The sequence below is a fragment of the Spinacia oleracea genome, chromosome 5 (genome assembly GCF_020520425.1).
Source record: "Spinacia oleracea cultivar Varoflay chromosome 5, BTI_SOV_V1, whole genome shotgun sequence".
Classification (NCBI taxonomy): Eukaryota; Viridiplantae; Streptophyta; class Magnoliopsida; order Caryophyllales; family Amaranthaceae; genus Spinacia; species Spinacia oleracea.
This window is the reverse complement of record NC_079491.1, coordinates 54,792,736-54,805,497: the sequence shown is the minus strand read 5'-3', so window position 1 is coordinate 54,805,497 and position 12,762 is coordinate 54,792,736. Positions and strand designations below refer to the sequence as shown.

The 12,762-nt window shown below is 31.1% G+C and overlaps 2 protein-coding genes across 2 annotated transcripts; one reads left to right on the top strand and one right to left on the bottom strand.

The window, feature by feature from the left end:
• Positions 1 to 1,422: 1,422 nt before the first annotated feature.
• LOC110798175 (uncharacterized) lies at positions 1,423 to 7,593 on the bottom strand. Its single transcript, XM_022003342.2, has 5 exons — positions 7,355 to 7,593; positions 2,940 to 3,080; positions 2,457 to 2,696; positions 1,926 to 1,985; positions 1,423 to 1,803 (listed from the first exon to the last, which is right to left on the bottom strand). The coding sequence occupies exons 1-5, from the start codon at positions 7,463 to 7,465 to the stop codon at positions 1,699 to 1,701; spliced, it is 657 nt and encodes a 218-aa protein (XP_021859034.1). The 5' UTR covers positions 7,466 to 7,593; the 3' UTR covers positions 1,423 to 1,698.
• Positions 7,594 to 9,806: 2,213 nt separating this feature from the next.
• Positions 9,807 to 12,567, top strand: LOC110798166 (protein FAR1-RELATED SEQUENCE 5-like). Its single transcript, XM_056829653.1, has 4 exons — positions 9,807 to 10,066; positions 10,209 to 10,373; positions 10,885 to 11,998; positions 12,454 to 12,567. The coding sequence occupies exons 1-4, from the start codon at positions 9,807 to 9,809 to the stop codon at positions 12,565 to 12,567; spliced, it is 1,653 nt and encodes a 550-aa protein (XP_056685631.1).
• Positions 12,568 to 12,762: the final 195 nt, after the last annotated feature.

The window sequence follows — 12,762 nt, the reverse complement described above, 5'->3', positions numbered from 1 at the left end:
CCATGTTATGAATAATATTATTTTCGATTTATTAAAAATTAAATAAAGACAAACCAGTAAAAGATAATAAGAGATAAAAATAATAAAACTCAATAAAAGATAAGAAAAATAAAAATAGATAAATAAAAACCTGGTAAAAGATAATAAGAGATAAAGATAAATAAAACTCAGTAAAAGATAATAAGAGAAAAATAAAATAGATAAAAAGACCCGGTAAAACATAATAAGAGATAAATTTTAATTGCTAGGAAGTAAAAAAGATAAATAAAACTCAGTAAAAATAAAGATAGATAAACAAAGCCCGATAAAAGATAGTAAGAGATAAATTTTAATTTTTTTAAAAGATAAACAAAACAAAGTAAAAGATAATAACAGGAAAAAAATAGATAAATAACTACCCGGTAAAAGATAATAAGAGATAAATTTTGAAAATTTATAATAGATAAATAAAACTCGTTAAAACTGCATACTCATTGATTATAAAAACGATCACGGTTCTAACTATCGCTTAAAGTTGAAAAAATATCTCACAAAAAATGAGTTTAACCCGGGCATCGCACGGGCTTTAAATCTAGTCAGTTCTAACTTACACATGATTTAGATCGTTTCTGATTTGCACATGATATGTACAAATCAGTTATAATTTGGACATGATCTGACCATACCAGTTTTGATCTGAACATATTGGTTCAGATCTAGACCAATATTTTTCTTATTAAATAATAATAATAATAATAATAATAATAATAATAATAATAATAATATTGAAACTTATTGGAACTTATTGGAACTTATTAAAACTTATCTGAAAAAAAAAAAAAAATAAAAAAAAAAAATAATAATAATAATAATAATAATAATAATAATAATAATATACACTTTTATATAAGGCGGCCTTACACAATAGACAACCTCAGTGTCATGTAAGTTAAGCAATGGAATCAATTAGTTAACAACTGGAATAATTAGTAAAGCATTTGAACCAATTTGTTAAACAATGAAACTAATTAGTTAAGCACTAGAACTAATTAGTTAAACAACAAAACCAATTAGTTAAGCAATCAAAGTGGTCTTTTCGATAAGGCGATCTTACACAAAAGTTGCCCATAATAATAATAATAATAATAATAATAATAATAATAATAATAATAATAATCTATTACTTAATATTTATTTTTTCTAATTTGATCTAAACCTACTTTTTTCTGATTTGATCAATTTTTTTTTTTTTTCCTAATCTTATCTAATAAAATCTCAAATAAGTAATATGATTTTAAAAATAAGATGAACTGAACAAGACGTTATCTGTACTTATCTGAACTTATAGGACTTGAAAATAAGATCCAATTGAAGAGAACAAGACCTAAGAGTCGTATAGTTGATTTTCTGTTGAGTATCTAGTGCTAGGACTGACACTCGAGGGAGACAAAACCTTTGAACGGGCATACTGTATGGAACTTCAAAGGGTAAAGCATGCAACTGTCTTGGATACAAAAGACATAGAAGAGATTCAACCCTTCCCCACCTTTCTATCGCAATACCAAATTCATGCCGTAGCATCAGGGTCAAGGGGCAGCTAATGTATTCTGTTACAAAAGTGGACTAGAATCCCTAAACTGGCCTATGCACGTCAAAGGGTAGCTAATGTATTCTGTTACAAAAGTGGACCAGAATCCCTAAATTGGCATATGCACGTCGTCAACGATATCCCTTTAGTGGATCAGCAGTTTTCCCAGATCTTGCATCAGTCCAAGCTTTAGCAATGGTTTTCTTCATTTCTTCATCCCCTTCTTCATACATATTCTGGAATTGAAATAATTTAAGGTCAGTCCGGTAACTGCACTAAATCAACCCCATAACAATAGGATTGCTTTATATTACTCTACATCTAAAATAGTACGATAATGTGAAGTTTAGATTCATACCTTCATCAGATCCATTATTCCAGCCATAGGATCTTTTTCCTTATCCAGCTTTGGCTTCAACTGCAAAATCCGAGTAACAAAACCAAATTAATAAGAAACAATCTCTAGGTAATGGATAGGCAGCATGTGATCAAGGACATATTTGCCAAATATTGAATTGTAATTTTGCAAGGAAAACTCCATGCCACTATGATAATGTTTGGGCACCCCCAAATAACACTTCTAAAGCAGATATACCTGTCTCTAGAGGGAGTACTTTTTTTTTAATTCTTTAGTTTCATTACCAAATAACACTTCTAAAGCAGTAACAGATTGTAATCGAATTTGTGAATGAATATAACTGAATATTTGGAATCAACATTTTCACAAATTAAATTTAAAACATAATCACTATATTATACCACCTGCCAAACATGCATTCAGAAATTAGACAATTCACCTCGAATATTTTAAATATTTGGAAAACAAGCTATTTTACCTACTATTTCGGGGATAGAGGGAGTATATATTACAGTAGTGACACATAATTACCTTGTCCTCTTTGTAATGCAAATCCAGCCAGTTCCCTTTAGAAGCTTTGACCATGGTGATGGTAACCCTTGTAGGCTTAATTATGACCTTGCATTCCTCTGGCACTATCTCCTTGTTTAATTTGGGGATAGCAAAATGATAGTTCTTCCCCTGAATATCATGAAACTTGAACTCAATAGACGTTGGCTTTATGTTTTTCTCCATCTTTTCTTCTTGCACTCCCTCTAGAGACAGGTATATCTGCAAAATGCAGATACGGATACAAGTGTCAGCGTAGAAACATTCGACCACGTGCTTGAATGTCACTGAGCCACCGTTCAGAGATCGATAGTGTATCTGAACCGAAGGCCTTGTATTTACTATTCATATACGGAGTAGGAGGACTAGGACTAATCAAATAAAGAACAAAAAAAATTGACTACTTCGAGGTGGCATTAGCTTTATTAAATATTTCTACCTTGAGAACAAAACTCACATCCTCACCTTTACTTTATCGTTGTTCTGATCCCAACTGAAAGATGAGAGCGTAGAATAGGTCAGTGCTGGAGAGGAAGACACCTTCGTCGTTAAAGGAATTGGAGTAGGGTGTTGGGCAGCAGCTGGAGTTTCTTTGTCTTTTGATAACTATGCAGAAAAAATATCACAGACAGTCAGAAACAAAACTAAGGTGAGTAAAGAGTCCGTTCAATTCAAACATAGCTTATTGCCTAAGAACTGGAGAAGCAATCTTCCTTCAACGATTCTTATGAAGAAAAAGAAATATCTACTGGGTGTAGAAGCAATGTTAAATGATGCAAACTGCCCAAAAAATGATTCAACTATCACGTTAATTGAAAATTGAAAACTCACAATAGCACAAGACGGGCAGGTCATTTTTATACTTCAAGTAAAGTATCAAGATGACAACCAATGAAAAAGATAACAACAGCAATAAAGGCCATCCTAATAACTCCACCTTTCAAACGCATGCAAGTCCAAATGCATGGCCGTCCTAAAAAAAATAAAAAAATTCCAAACGCATGAATAGTATCTGCAACACAAGCCAAATTCCCCAGAAAATTCTAAAGCTAAGACCTTGTTCAGATACGTTCATATAAGGTTCTATTAGTTAAACAAGGTCCTACTCCCTCTGTCCCTTTTTGTTTACCCCATTTGCTATGGTCCATCCTTAAGGATTGCCCCATTACCCTTTTTGTTTGCCCCATTTGTTATGGTCCATCCCTAAAGATTGCGCCCTTACTAACAATGGACATGGGACCACAACCCTCCGAATTTAATTAAAAGATACAGTTTGACCGTCACGTAGCTTAGAAGGGTGGGTTGAATGTATTAAAATAAGATAAAAGTGGAGATATTGAGTTATTATTTATTGTAAGAAATTGATAGTGGGTGAATATTTTGTAGTAAATATGGGGCGTGAGTAAGTGTGGGGGCCACAATAGGGAGAGAAAGATTAATATAAACGTAAGCGGGGTCCATGACATGCCAAAAATAGGAAATGTATCTTTTAATTAAATACGGCCAATTATGAAAAGTGTATCTTTTAATTAAATATAGAGTGAGTAAAACATATTGGACCCACCACTTTTGTCCTTTTCTATTTCACTGAACCCAATTCTTAAAGAAACATTTTTAATACATGGGTCAAACAATAAGGGACAACGGGAGTATAAGTTTCAATATGTTTCAATAAGCTCCTATAAGTTCCAATAAGTTCTTATAAGTTTCTATAAGTTCCAATAAGATTTTATAAGTTCCAAATTTTCAATAAAATCCATTAAGTTTCAATAAGGTCTTATAAGTTATGATTATTTACGTTGTTAATTGTTATATTAAATAAATCAAATTTATTTTATTACACTTAAATAATTTGTGGTTACTCATTGACGTTAGTAATTGTCAATGATATGTAAGCATTACTTAATTTATTATTACTTAAGTATTATCAATGTAATTATAAACAACTATTAATGTAAGAACAAAATAATAATTACTTTATTCATTTATGTTTATTAATATTTACAATCGACTATCATGGATATTCTAATGGCTAAATTTTTTTCAAGAATCTAATATGAATCCGGTTGGAGAGAACATACCCTAAGTGATTCTAAACAGTGGCCCATCAATCTTAGGGACTAACCACTTCTAGCTCTGAACAGTTGACCCCTTCTAGCCCAGAGATAGTTGACCCCAGCACAGAACTAATTTGAAAACAGGAATTTTCTAAATTGGGTTCCATTAAATTTGGCTCAGTTTTGGTACCTATGAGGCTATGATGGTAGGTACTTCTCAGTTCTCACCAACAGGGGGCGGATCTAGGGGAGTACTAAGGGTACGGTTGCCCCCCATTCACAGTATCCAAAAAAAACAAAATATAAAATATAATTCAACGCTGGTAAATATGTCAATGAAAGGACCTTAGCTTGCTGGTAGCAGAGACTTGTGAAGAGCATGTATAAGGTGATGAGGTACAAGGTTCGAACCCCACCAAAATCAATTTCCACCCTTTTAGCTTTTTTAGCTTTTTAACTTTTAACAAATTTGCTTCCTCTTTTGTTTTTCTGGTTCTTTTCACTTACTAAGTACTGTATATTTTTGGGAAATAATTCACTTATACAAATATATTTTTTAAAGAAAAGTTCTAATGGTTATATATAGTATTCCCATTCTATTTGATTTTCAATATGGCTTTCAATTTTGATGGATTTTATATCCATTTAAGTAAATAAAAAGAGTAAATTGCTATTTTTTGGATAAAACTTGTAATACGATGCTACTATATATATAGAATCAATCTATAACATTATATGTCATAAGACTACTTAAAGTCGGTTAACCGTTTATAAAATATTACTCCCTCCGTCCCACATTCTCCACTTTCCTTTTCATCCATCCCACATTACTTGTTACACTTCCAAATTAGAAATAATTCAACAATCATTATATTGTCCCTCTCATCCAATTAACAAAATTTTGGTCTCCACCCCTCTCTCGTTCAATTAAAAACTATTACACCAACTCTTATCACATCTACTTTTTCGATAAACTAACAATTAATAACCGAACAATCACTTATCACCTAAAACTTTGTGTAAAAGTAAGTGTAACGAATAATGTGGGATGCAGGGAGTATTTTTTTAATAGTACGATGTTTTACTTCGTATAAGTGTGTTACAAATAATTTTCAAGTTAACCTACAAAAATATGAATTAATGAAGACATCGTAGCTGTAGCCGCTCAAACATTAAAAAAAATGGTTGGATAACATAAATGAAGTGAATGATTTATACTTCATTTAGACCAAATTATTATATCATGCAAAGTTGGGCCAAATTTTTTAAAAAAGTCTTAAGACTTGTTTTGGTACGTCCATTCTTCAATTCTTAGATCCGCCACTGCCACCAACAACGGTGAGTTATTTCTTTAGTGAAAACATGGCAGCAATGATATGAAAAGAAATCTTTACAAACTTCAAGTCTACATTTTCCATACCATCGATTGAAATACCGTATATTCTTAAGTCTGTTCCATTTTAACTAACTACCCGTAAGGCCGTAACTAATGACCTCTCTTTCTTAAATTACTCCTACAATGAAAAAAGTCAAAGTGCGCCAGAAACCTTCTCTTTGGGAGGCAAAGACCTAAGCGTATTGATTCCAATTCAATCTCTCCTCCCCTAGAAATGTAAGAACACATTTATCAAATTCTTATTGGAAGGATCATAATGAAGGTATGTACCCAAGGAAAATGACAATCCAACCTTTCCATTAATTACAGTGTTATGAATTGGCCTAATTGGAGGGGCGTTATAGGTCGTGCATTATAATTCTGCTAATAGACAATCAGTAGCTTGAGAATGAAGATAGTTGGTCAGTTTAAGGGAAATGAGATTCAAAAATCCTGTGAATAATGGGGGGTAGGCAAAGAGAAAGGTGTCCAGAATATTCAATTGTTATCTTAGTTCTATTTATATCTTAAGAGTGAATAAGGTCACTTGATAACTGTCCTCTATATTCTGTTATAATAGATTATCATATTTATAACCATATATCTCTTTCTTCCTCTGATTTCTGATCAAATAATGCGAATTCATAACAAGTCATACGTGAGTTATATATAAAGCCTTGAACAACCAAGAATATATCAATTCAATACAATCATATTTGAGAGCATTCTTTATTTGCAGATTATCTAGAGTAGGTGATGCAGCTCTAGCTCTACTTATCTCCCTAAAATTATTCTACAAGGTTAAGCTCTTATTTTGATCCTTACACCAATTATACCTCCGACATCTCCAAGACTCCATTACTCCAACAAAGACTACACAAGCCATCAACCATTATGGGGCTCCATTTGGTTTGGCGTAAAACGTTTTCACTGATACTCCAAGGAAAATATTTTGCTAGGAACCTATGTTTGAGGCCTTGCATGAAAAATACATTTTAAGATGTATAAATGACCTAATCGAGTATTACTTTAAATCATGAGAAGCCGTTCGAAGTCCTACTCAAAGGCAAACCATATCTAGTGTTATATAACCACGACTTGGCATTTCTTTTTTACAAACTTAAGATCCATTGTGAACCAAACTATTACGGCAATAACAAATCCAACTCAAGAACACAAACAGAAATTTATGGATTAAACTTCCAAACCTATCTATGTAACCGAAAGAAAAATTCAATGCAATTGCAGTTTACTTTATAATTTTAATCAGCAAACTATTGAAATTGAAAAATCAAATACATGTTCACAAAAAACAAAAATAAAAAGTTAAATTAAAAAAGAAATTTCAGGATTGTTATCAAAGTAGCCCTAACAATTGCAATTACTTCAATAAACAGAAAAATTGCAATTAATTTATAAAAAAACATGGAGAAGAAGAGAAGAAAAACCTTTTCTAAATTGCGAATTTCGGAGGAAATGAGAGAAACAACGCGAGGTCTCTTAGCAATGTTTTGGAGGTTGCGAAGCTCCTCTAAGTCCAACGATAATTCATCCGCCATTTTTACAATTTTCTCTGTAATTTCAATAGAAATGAAAAAACAGATGGATTGAAGTAAAATAGTGAAGAAATTGTTAGAAAGTGGTAGAAATGGTTCTAGTTTGGAAGGGTTGGTTCTAGAAAGGGAGAGCAGGTTCTAGAGGGTACCAGTACCATTACCAAGTTGCACGTGAGGTGGCGCACCGCAAATTCGATTATACAGGCGTGTGTATGGTGCGATTGGTGCACTGGCGGCTAAACGACATGCGTTATATATAAAACGCGGGTTACGCGAGTTTCTGGAGAAAGAAAAGAACAAACGATGTTCTTTTGTTAATGAAAAGAACAAACATTGTTTTTTTGTTAAAGAAAAGAACAATGACTGCTCTGTTTTATTTTGATTTTTTTTTTCGCTCCATTTTTCTGGTATATATATCTTCCTTTTTATAATTTCGAATCAGAAACTATGAAGTGGAGAGAGAAACTATAAAGAGGAGAGAGAAAATGTGAAGAGGAGAGAGAAAGTAATGAAAAATTTAGTTGATCTTTGTACTTCAATTTCAAATTCTATTGATTCTTCTTCTTCAAATTTGAATTCCTCAGCTGATAATCTGATTTGTGAAGGTAATTTTTCAATTTTTTAAAAACGAATTACTTGTTTGTGATGATTTTGATTTCGATTTTCGTTATTTGATCATTTGAATTCATTTTGATTTTGTTGATCATTAGATTTCTGCATACTTGAAATTACTCTGATTAATGTATTTTATGATATATTTTCTTATACATTTTCAGAAAATTTGAATAATGCGTTGGATCAATCGAAAGAAAATGATGTTGATGATGATCCAGAATCTTATGTGGCTGTTGGTCAAGGTATTAGTCCTGTTCTTTTTTCGATTTTATATGTTCTTTTAGTCTAACGTTTTGTTCTTTTATATATTGGTTCTGTATTAAGTGATTGTAAGTGATGTAATAATAATAATTGATTGTAATAATACAGAAAATAATCATTGAACATGTTGTTCTTTTTTGCTTTAGCTTGTTGTTCTTTTGATATTACACACATCATTTCAAATTGTTCTTTTATCATTTTTGTTGTTCTTTTATCATTTTTGTTGTTCTTTTATGTTTTTCTTGTTCTTTTCACATTGTTAATAGGTGTTCTACATGATATGTTCTTTTCTGTTGTTTATAATGTTCTTTTTCTTTATTTTATTATGTTCTTTTATTTTTTATCTTGTTGTTCTTTTGATATTACACACATCATTTCAAATTGTTCTTTTATCATTTTTGTTGTTCTTTTATTTTTTTCTTGTTCTTTTCACATTGTTAATAGGTGTTCTACATGATATGTTCTTTTCTGTTGTTTATAATGTTCTTTTTCTTTATTTTATTATGTTCTTTTATTTTTTATCTTGTTGTTCTTTTTTGCTTTAGCTTGTTGTTCTTTTGATATTACACACATCAGATCAAATTGTTCTTTTGTCATTTTTGTTGTTCTTTTATTTTTTTTCTTGTTCTTTTCACATAGTTAATATAAGTGTTCTATATGATATGTTCATTTTCTGTTATTTATAATGTTCTTTTCATTTACTTTATTATGTTCGTTTATTTATAATGTTCTTTCTCTGTACTTTATTATTTTCTTTTATGCTCTATTGTTGTTCTTTTTGTGTTGGTAATGTTCTATTATTTTTGCAGATTTTGAAGAACCAGTTTCACTTGAGGATAGTGTAGTTAAGGATGATGATGAAGCGTATGAGTTATACAATAGTCATGCTTTTAGGAATGGTTTTGGTACTAGGAAGGGTAAAAAGGAGTATAGGAATGGTACCAAAATAGTTCGGCAGAGGTTCTTTGTTTGTGCATATGAGGGTTTTAAAAAAGCTGATGGTGTTGTGCCTAAATGTTACAAAAAAATTGATAGGAGAACTGGATGCAAGGCATCAGTTCAGTTTGATGTTGATAAGAAAACTGGAGTGTATGTTCTTTCTAAACACTCTCGTGTTCATAACCATTCAATGGTTCATGCCAATAAGAGATATCTTATTAGGTCACAAAGGAACATATCAAAAGAACAGTTGGCCTTCCTTACTACGTTTAGTTGTAGTGGTACTAAGCTTGTTGATGTTCTTCGAGCAATGAGGAAAGAAGTAGGTGGTGAAGCTAATTTAGGATTTACTATTCCCGATGCATATGATGCTGTCAATGCGGAGAAAAAGAATAAGTTGGATGGTTGTGATTCAAATCAATTGATTAGGTGGTTTGCAATGAGACAAGCTAATGAACACGACTTTTATTAGGATTTTCAACTTAATGAATTTAATCAATTGACCAACTTTTTTTGGAGAGACGGGAGAATGCGATCTGATTATGAAGCATTTGGGGATTTATTGGTTCATGATACAACATATCGTACTAATAAATACGATATGATATGTGGTCCTTTTGTTGGAATGAATCTCCACACTCAAAATATCATGTTTGGAGTTGGGTTTCTTTTGAATGAGAAGGCAGGTTCTTTTGAGTGGCTTTTTAATTCTTTTTTGATATCTATGGGTGGGAAGCAACCGTTTACTATCATGATGGATCAGAGTTCTGCCATGGACAAGGCTATAAGGTATCGTCGATTATGATCCTATTATGTTCTTTATTGTACATTCATTATGTTCTTTATATATATATATATATATATATATATATATATATATATATGTATATATATATATATATATATTTTGCTTTTTGTTGATGTGTTTTAGGGAAGTGTTTCCTAAATCAAGGCATCGGTTATGTACATGGCATATAGGAGAAAATGCTATTGTAAACATCAAAGGTGTTATGGCTAAGGATGGTTTCAAACGTAGATTTGATTATGTTTTGAAATATACTGACACAATTGCCGAGTTTCAGCATTATTGGAATAGGTAATATATATTTTCCTAAATACACTTTATAATTCTGATAGTGTTTTTTTTGTTCTTTTGTTTTCTTTATGTGTTCTTTTATTTTTCTTCTGATGTTCTTTTTTATTTTCGTTGTTCTTTTCTATATATTGTTCTTTTTATTTTCGTTGTTCTTTTCTATATATTGTTCCTTTTATTTTCGTTGTTCTTTTTTTATATATATTGTTCTTTTTTATATGTTACGCGTTTTTTGTGTGTACTTTTTGTGTGACTTATTGTTCTTTTTTTTTTTTCCTAAATACACTTTATAATTCTGATAGTGTGTTTTTTGTTCTTTTGTTTTCTTTATGTGTTCTTTTATTTTTCTTCTGATGTTCTTTTTATTTTCGTTGTTCTTTTCTATATATTGTTCTTTTTATTTTCGTTGTTCTTTTTTTTTATATATATTGTTCTTTTCTATATTTTACGCGTTTTTTGTGTGTACTTTTTGTGTGACTTATTGTTCTTTTTTTTGTTATTTGTTCTTTTGTAGTCTTATGACTGATTACAATTGCAAGACACACAAATGGATAGAGAGGTTATATGATTTGAAAGAGAAATGGTGTCCTGCATATAACAAAGAGTGGTTTTCTGGGGGTATTTTATCTTCTCAAAGGAGTGAGACGACAAATCATTCTATTTCTAGGAGGTTGCATAAAACGAATGGTTTATGTGATTTTTATAAGTGTTTTTTAGATGTAATTGATGAATGGAGAAGTAAGGAGAACAAGGGAGATTATAATTCTTCTACTGGAAATAGATATTACGCATGTGCGGATAACATGTTATGTTTGCATGCGCGGGATGTGTATACCATTGCAATATATTTGATATTTGAGCAACGATTCATCAAAGCAATTTGTTTGAGGTGTCAACGCATTTCCTATGAGTTTCAAGTTTCTAAGTACATTGTTGGGCATCCTACAAAGGATTTTATTAGACATGTTGTGAAGTTTAATGAGCAAGAGATGGTTGTTGATTGCACTTGCAAGTCATATGGAGAAATAAGAATTCTTTGTTCTCATATTCTTCGAGTTTTCATTGTTCATAATGTTGAAGAGATTCCCAAACAATACATTATGAAGAGATGGACCAAAGAGGCTATGAACACGATTGTTGAAGAAGGAGAAGATAGAGATAATGAAGTAAGTGTTGTTTCTGCTTCAGTTTGGAGGATGCAAAGCATAAGAAATTGCATTAAAGTTATAAATGAAGCTCAACATTGTCCGGCTGCAAGGAAGCTTATTGATTTGGGTGTGTTGGATATGTCATGCAAAGTAAAGGAGTATATTGGTGGTGTTGAAGGGGATGGTAATGTATCAAACAAGTATGTCCGTGATGAAACTCTACTTGATGTCGTTGAGCCTTCAACAGACACAGTTTTGCCGGATGTTGTGGAACCGTTTGCTGAAAAAGTCATTCCAACAATGATTCAAAATCCACCAAAGCGAAAGAGGAAGATTAAGAATGGGACTGAAAAGGCTAATGAGAGGAATGTGAGACCTAAAGGAATTGTTGAGAAGAAACGCAATAAACTGAAAGGTTGGAACAAGAGAAGAGAAAGACATGTTGATAATTTGAGGGAGGAAACTCAGTCTACTGATCAGGTAAACTGTTCTTTTTAAACATTTATTTGTTCTTTTATTACCTTAGAATGTTCTTTTTGTTTATCATTGTTCTTTTTTCCATTTATATGTTCTATTTATCCTTTTTGTTAATGATCTTTTAGTTTAGTTTATTATGTTCTGTTGGCAAATTGTTCTTTTAATAATCTATTTGTTCTTTAATTCCTTTAGTTTGTTCCTTTTGTTTATCATTGTTCGTTTTTCTTCCTATATGTTCTTTTTGTCTTTTTGTTTATGTTCTTTTGCTAAACAGTTCATTTTTTAAAAGAACATCTATTTGTTCTTTTAATGTTTATTATGTTCTTTTTTTGAACTGTTCTTTTTTAATATCTATTTTGTTCTTTATTCCTTTATTGTGTTCTTTTTTGTTTTTCATTGTTCTTTTTTCTTCCTAATCATGTTCTTTTTTTCCTTACTGTTTCTTTGTTCTTTTTCAGTGTATCATAAATTTACCTGTTGGTGGGGTTTTGGTTCATCCAACATCTTCAAATTCACAATTGGAAACATATGTTCCAGATGATTATTTTGGAGTACACATACATCATTTGTAGATTCTTTTCGCGATTGGTAATTTGTTCATTTTTTAAAAGAACATATTAGTTGATTGCAAGCTACTGTTGTTTGTGGAATCAACAAACTAAAATGTAGTTTTTAATATGAAGTTTTAAATGGGTAGGTTTTTTGATTGAATCTCAAAGAGTATATAATATGTACATATATGTTCACAACATAATACCTTAAGTATT

Excerpts from the sequence above, each read along its gene's own strand:
- LOC110798175 (XM_022003342.2), bottom strand. The coding sequence starts at position 7,465 with ATGGCGGATGAATTATCGTTGGACTTAGAGGAGCTTCGCAACCTCCAA. Across the intron at positions 2,697-2,939 it reads AGAACAACGATAAAGTAAAG|ATATACCTGTCTCTAGAGGG; the intron begins GTGAGGATGTGA and ends TGCATTTTGCAG. Across the intron at positions 1,804-1,925 it reads GAATAATGGATCTGATGAAG|AATATGTATGAAGAAGGGGA; the intron begins GTATGAATCTAA and ends TTTCAATTCCAG.
- LOC110798166 (XM_056829653.1), top strand. The coding sequence starts at position 9,807 with ATGCGATCTGATTATGAAGCATTTGGGGATTTATTGGTTCATGATACA. Across the intron at positions 10,067-10,208 it reads GCCATGGACAAGGCTATAAG|GGAAGTGTTTCCTAAATCAA; the intron begins GTATCGTCGATT and ends GATGTGTTTTAG. Across the intron at positions 11,999-12,453 it reads AAACTCAGTCTACTGATCAG|TGTATCATAAATTTACCTGT; the intron begins GTAAACTGTTCT and ends GTTCTTTTTCAG.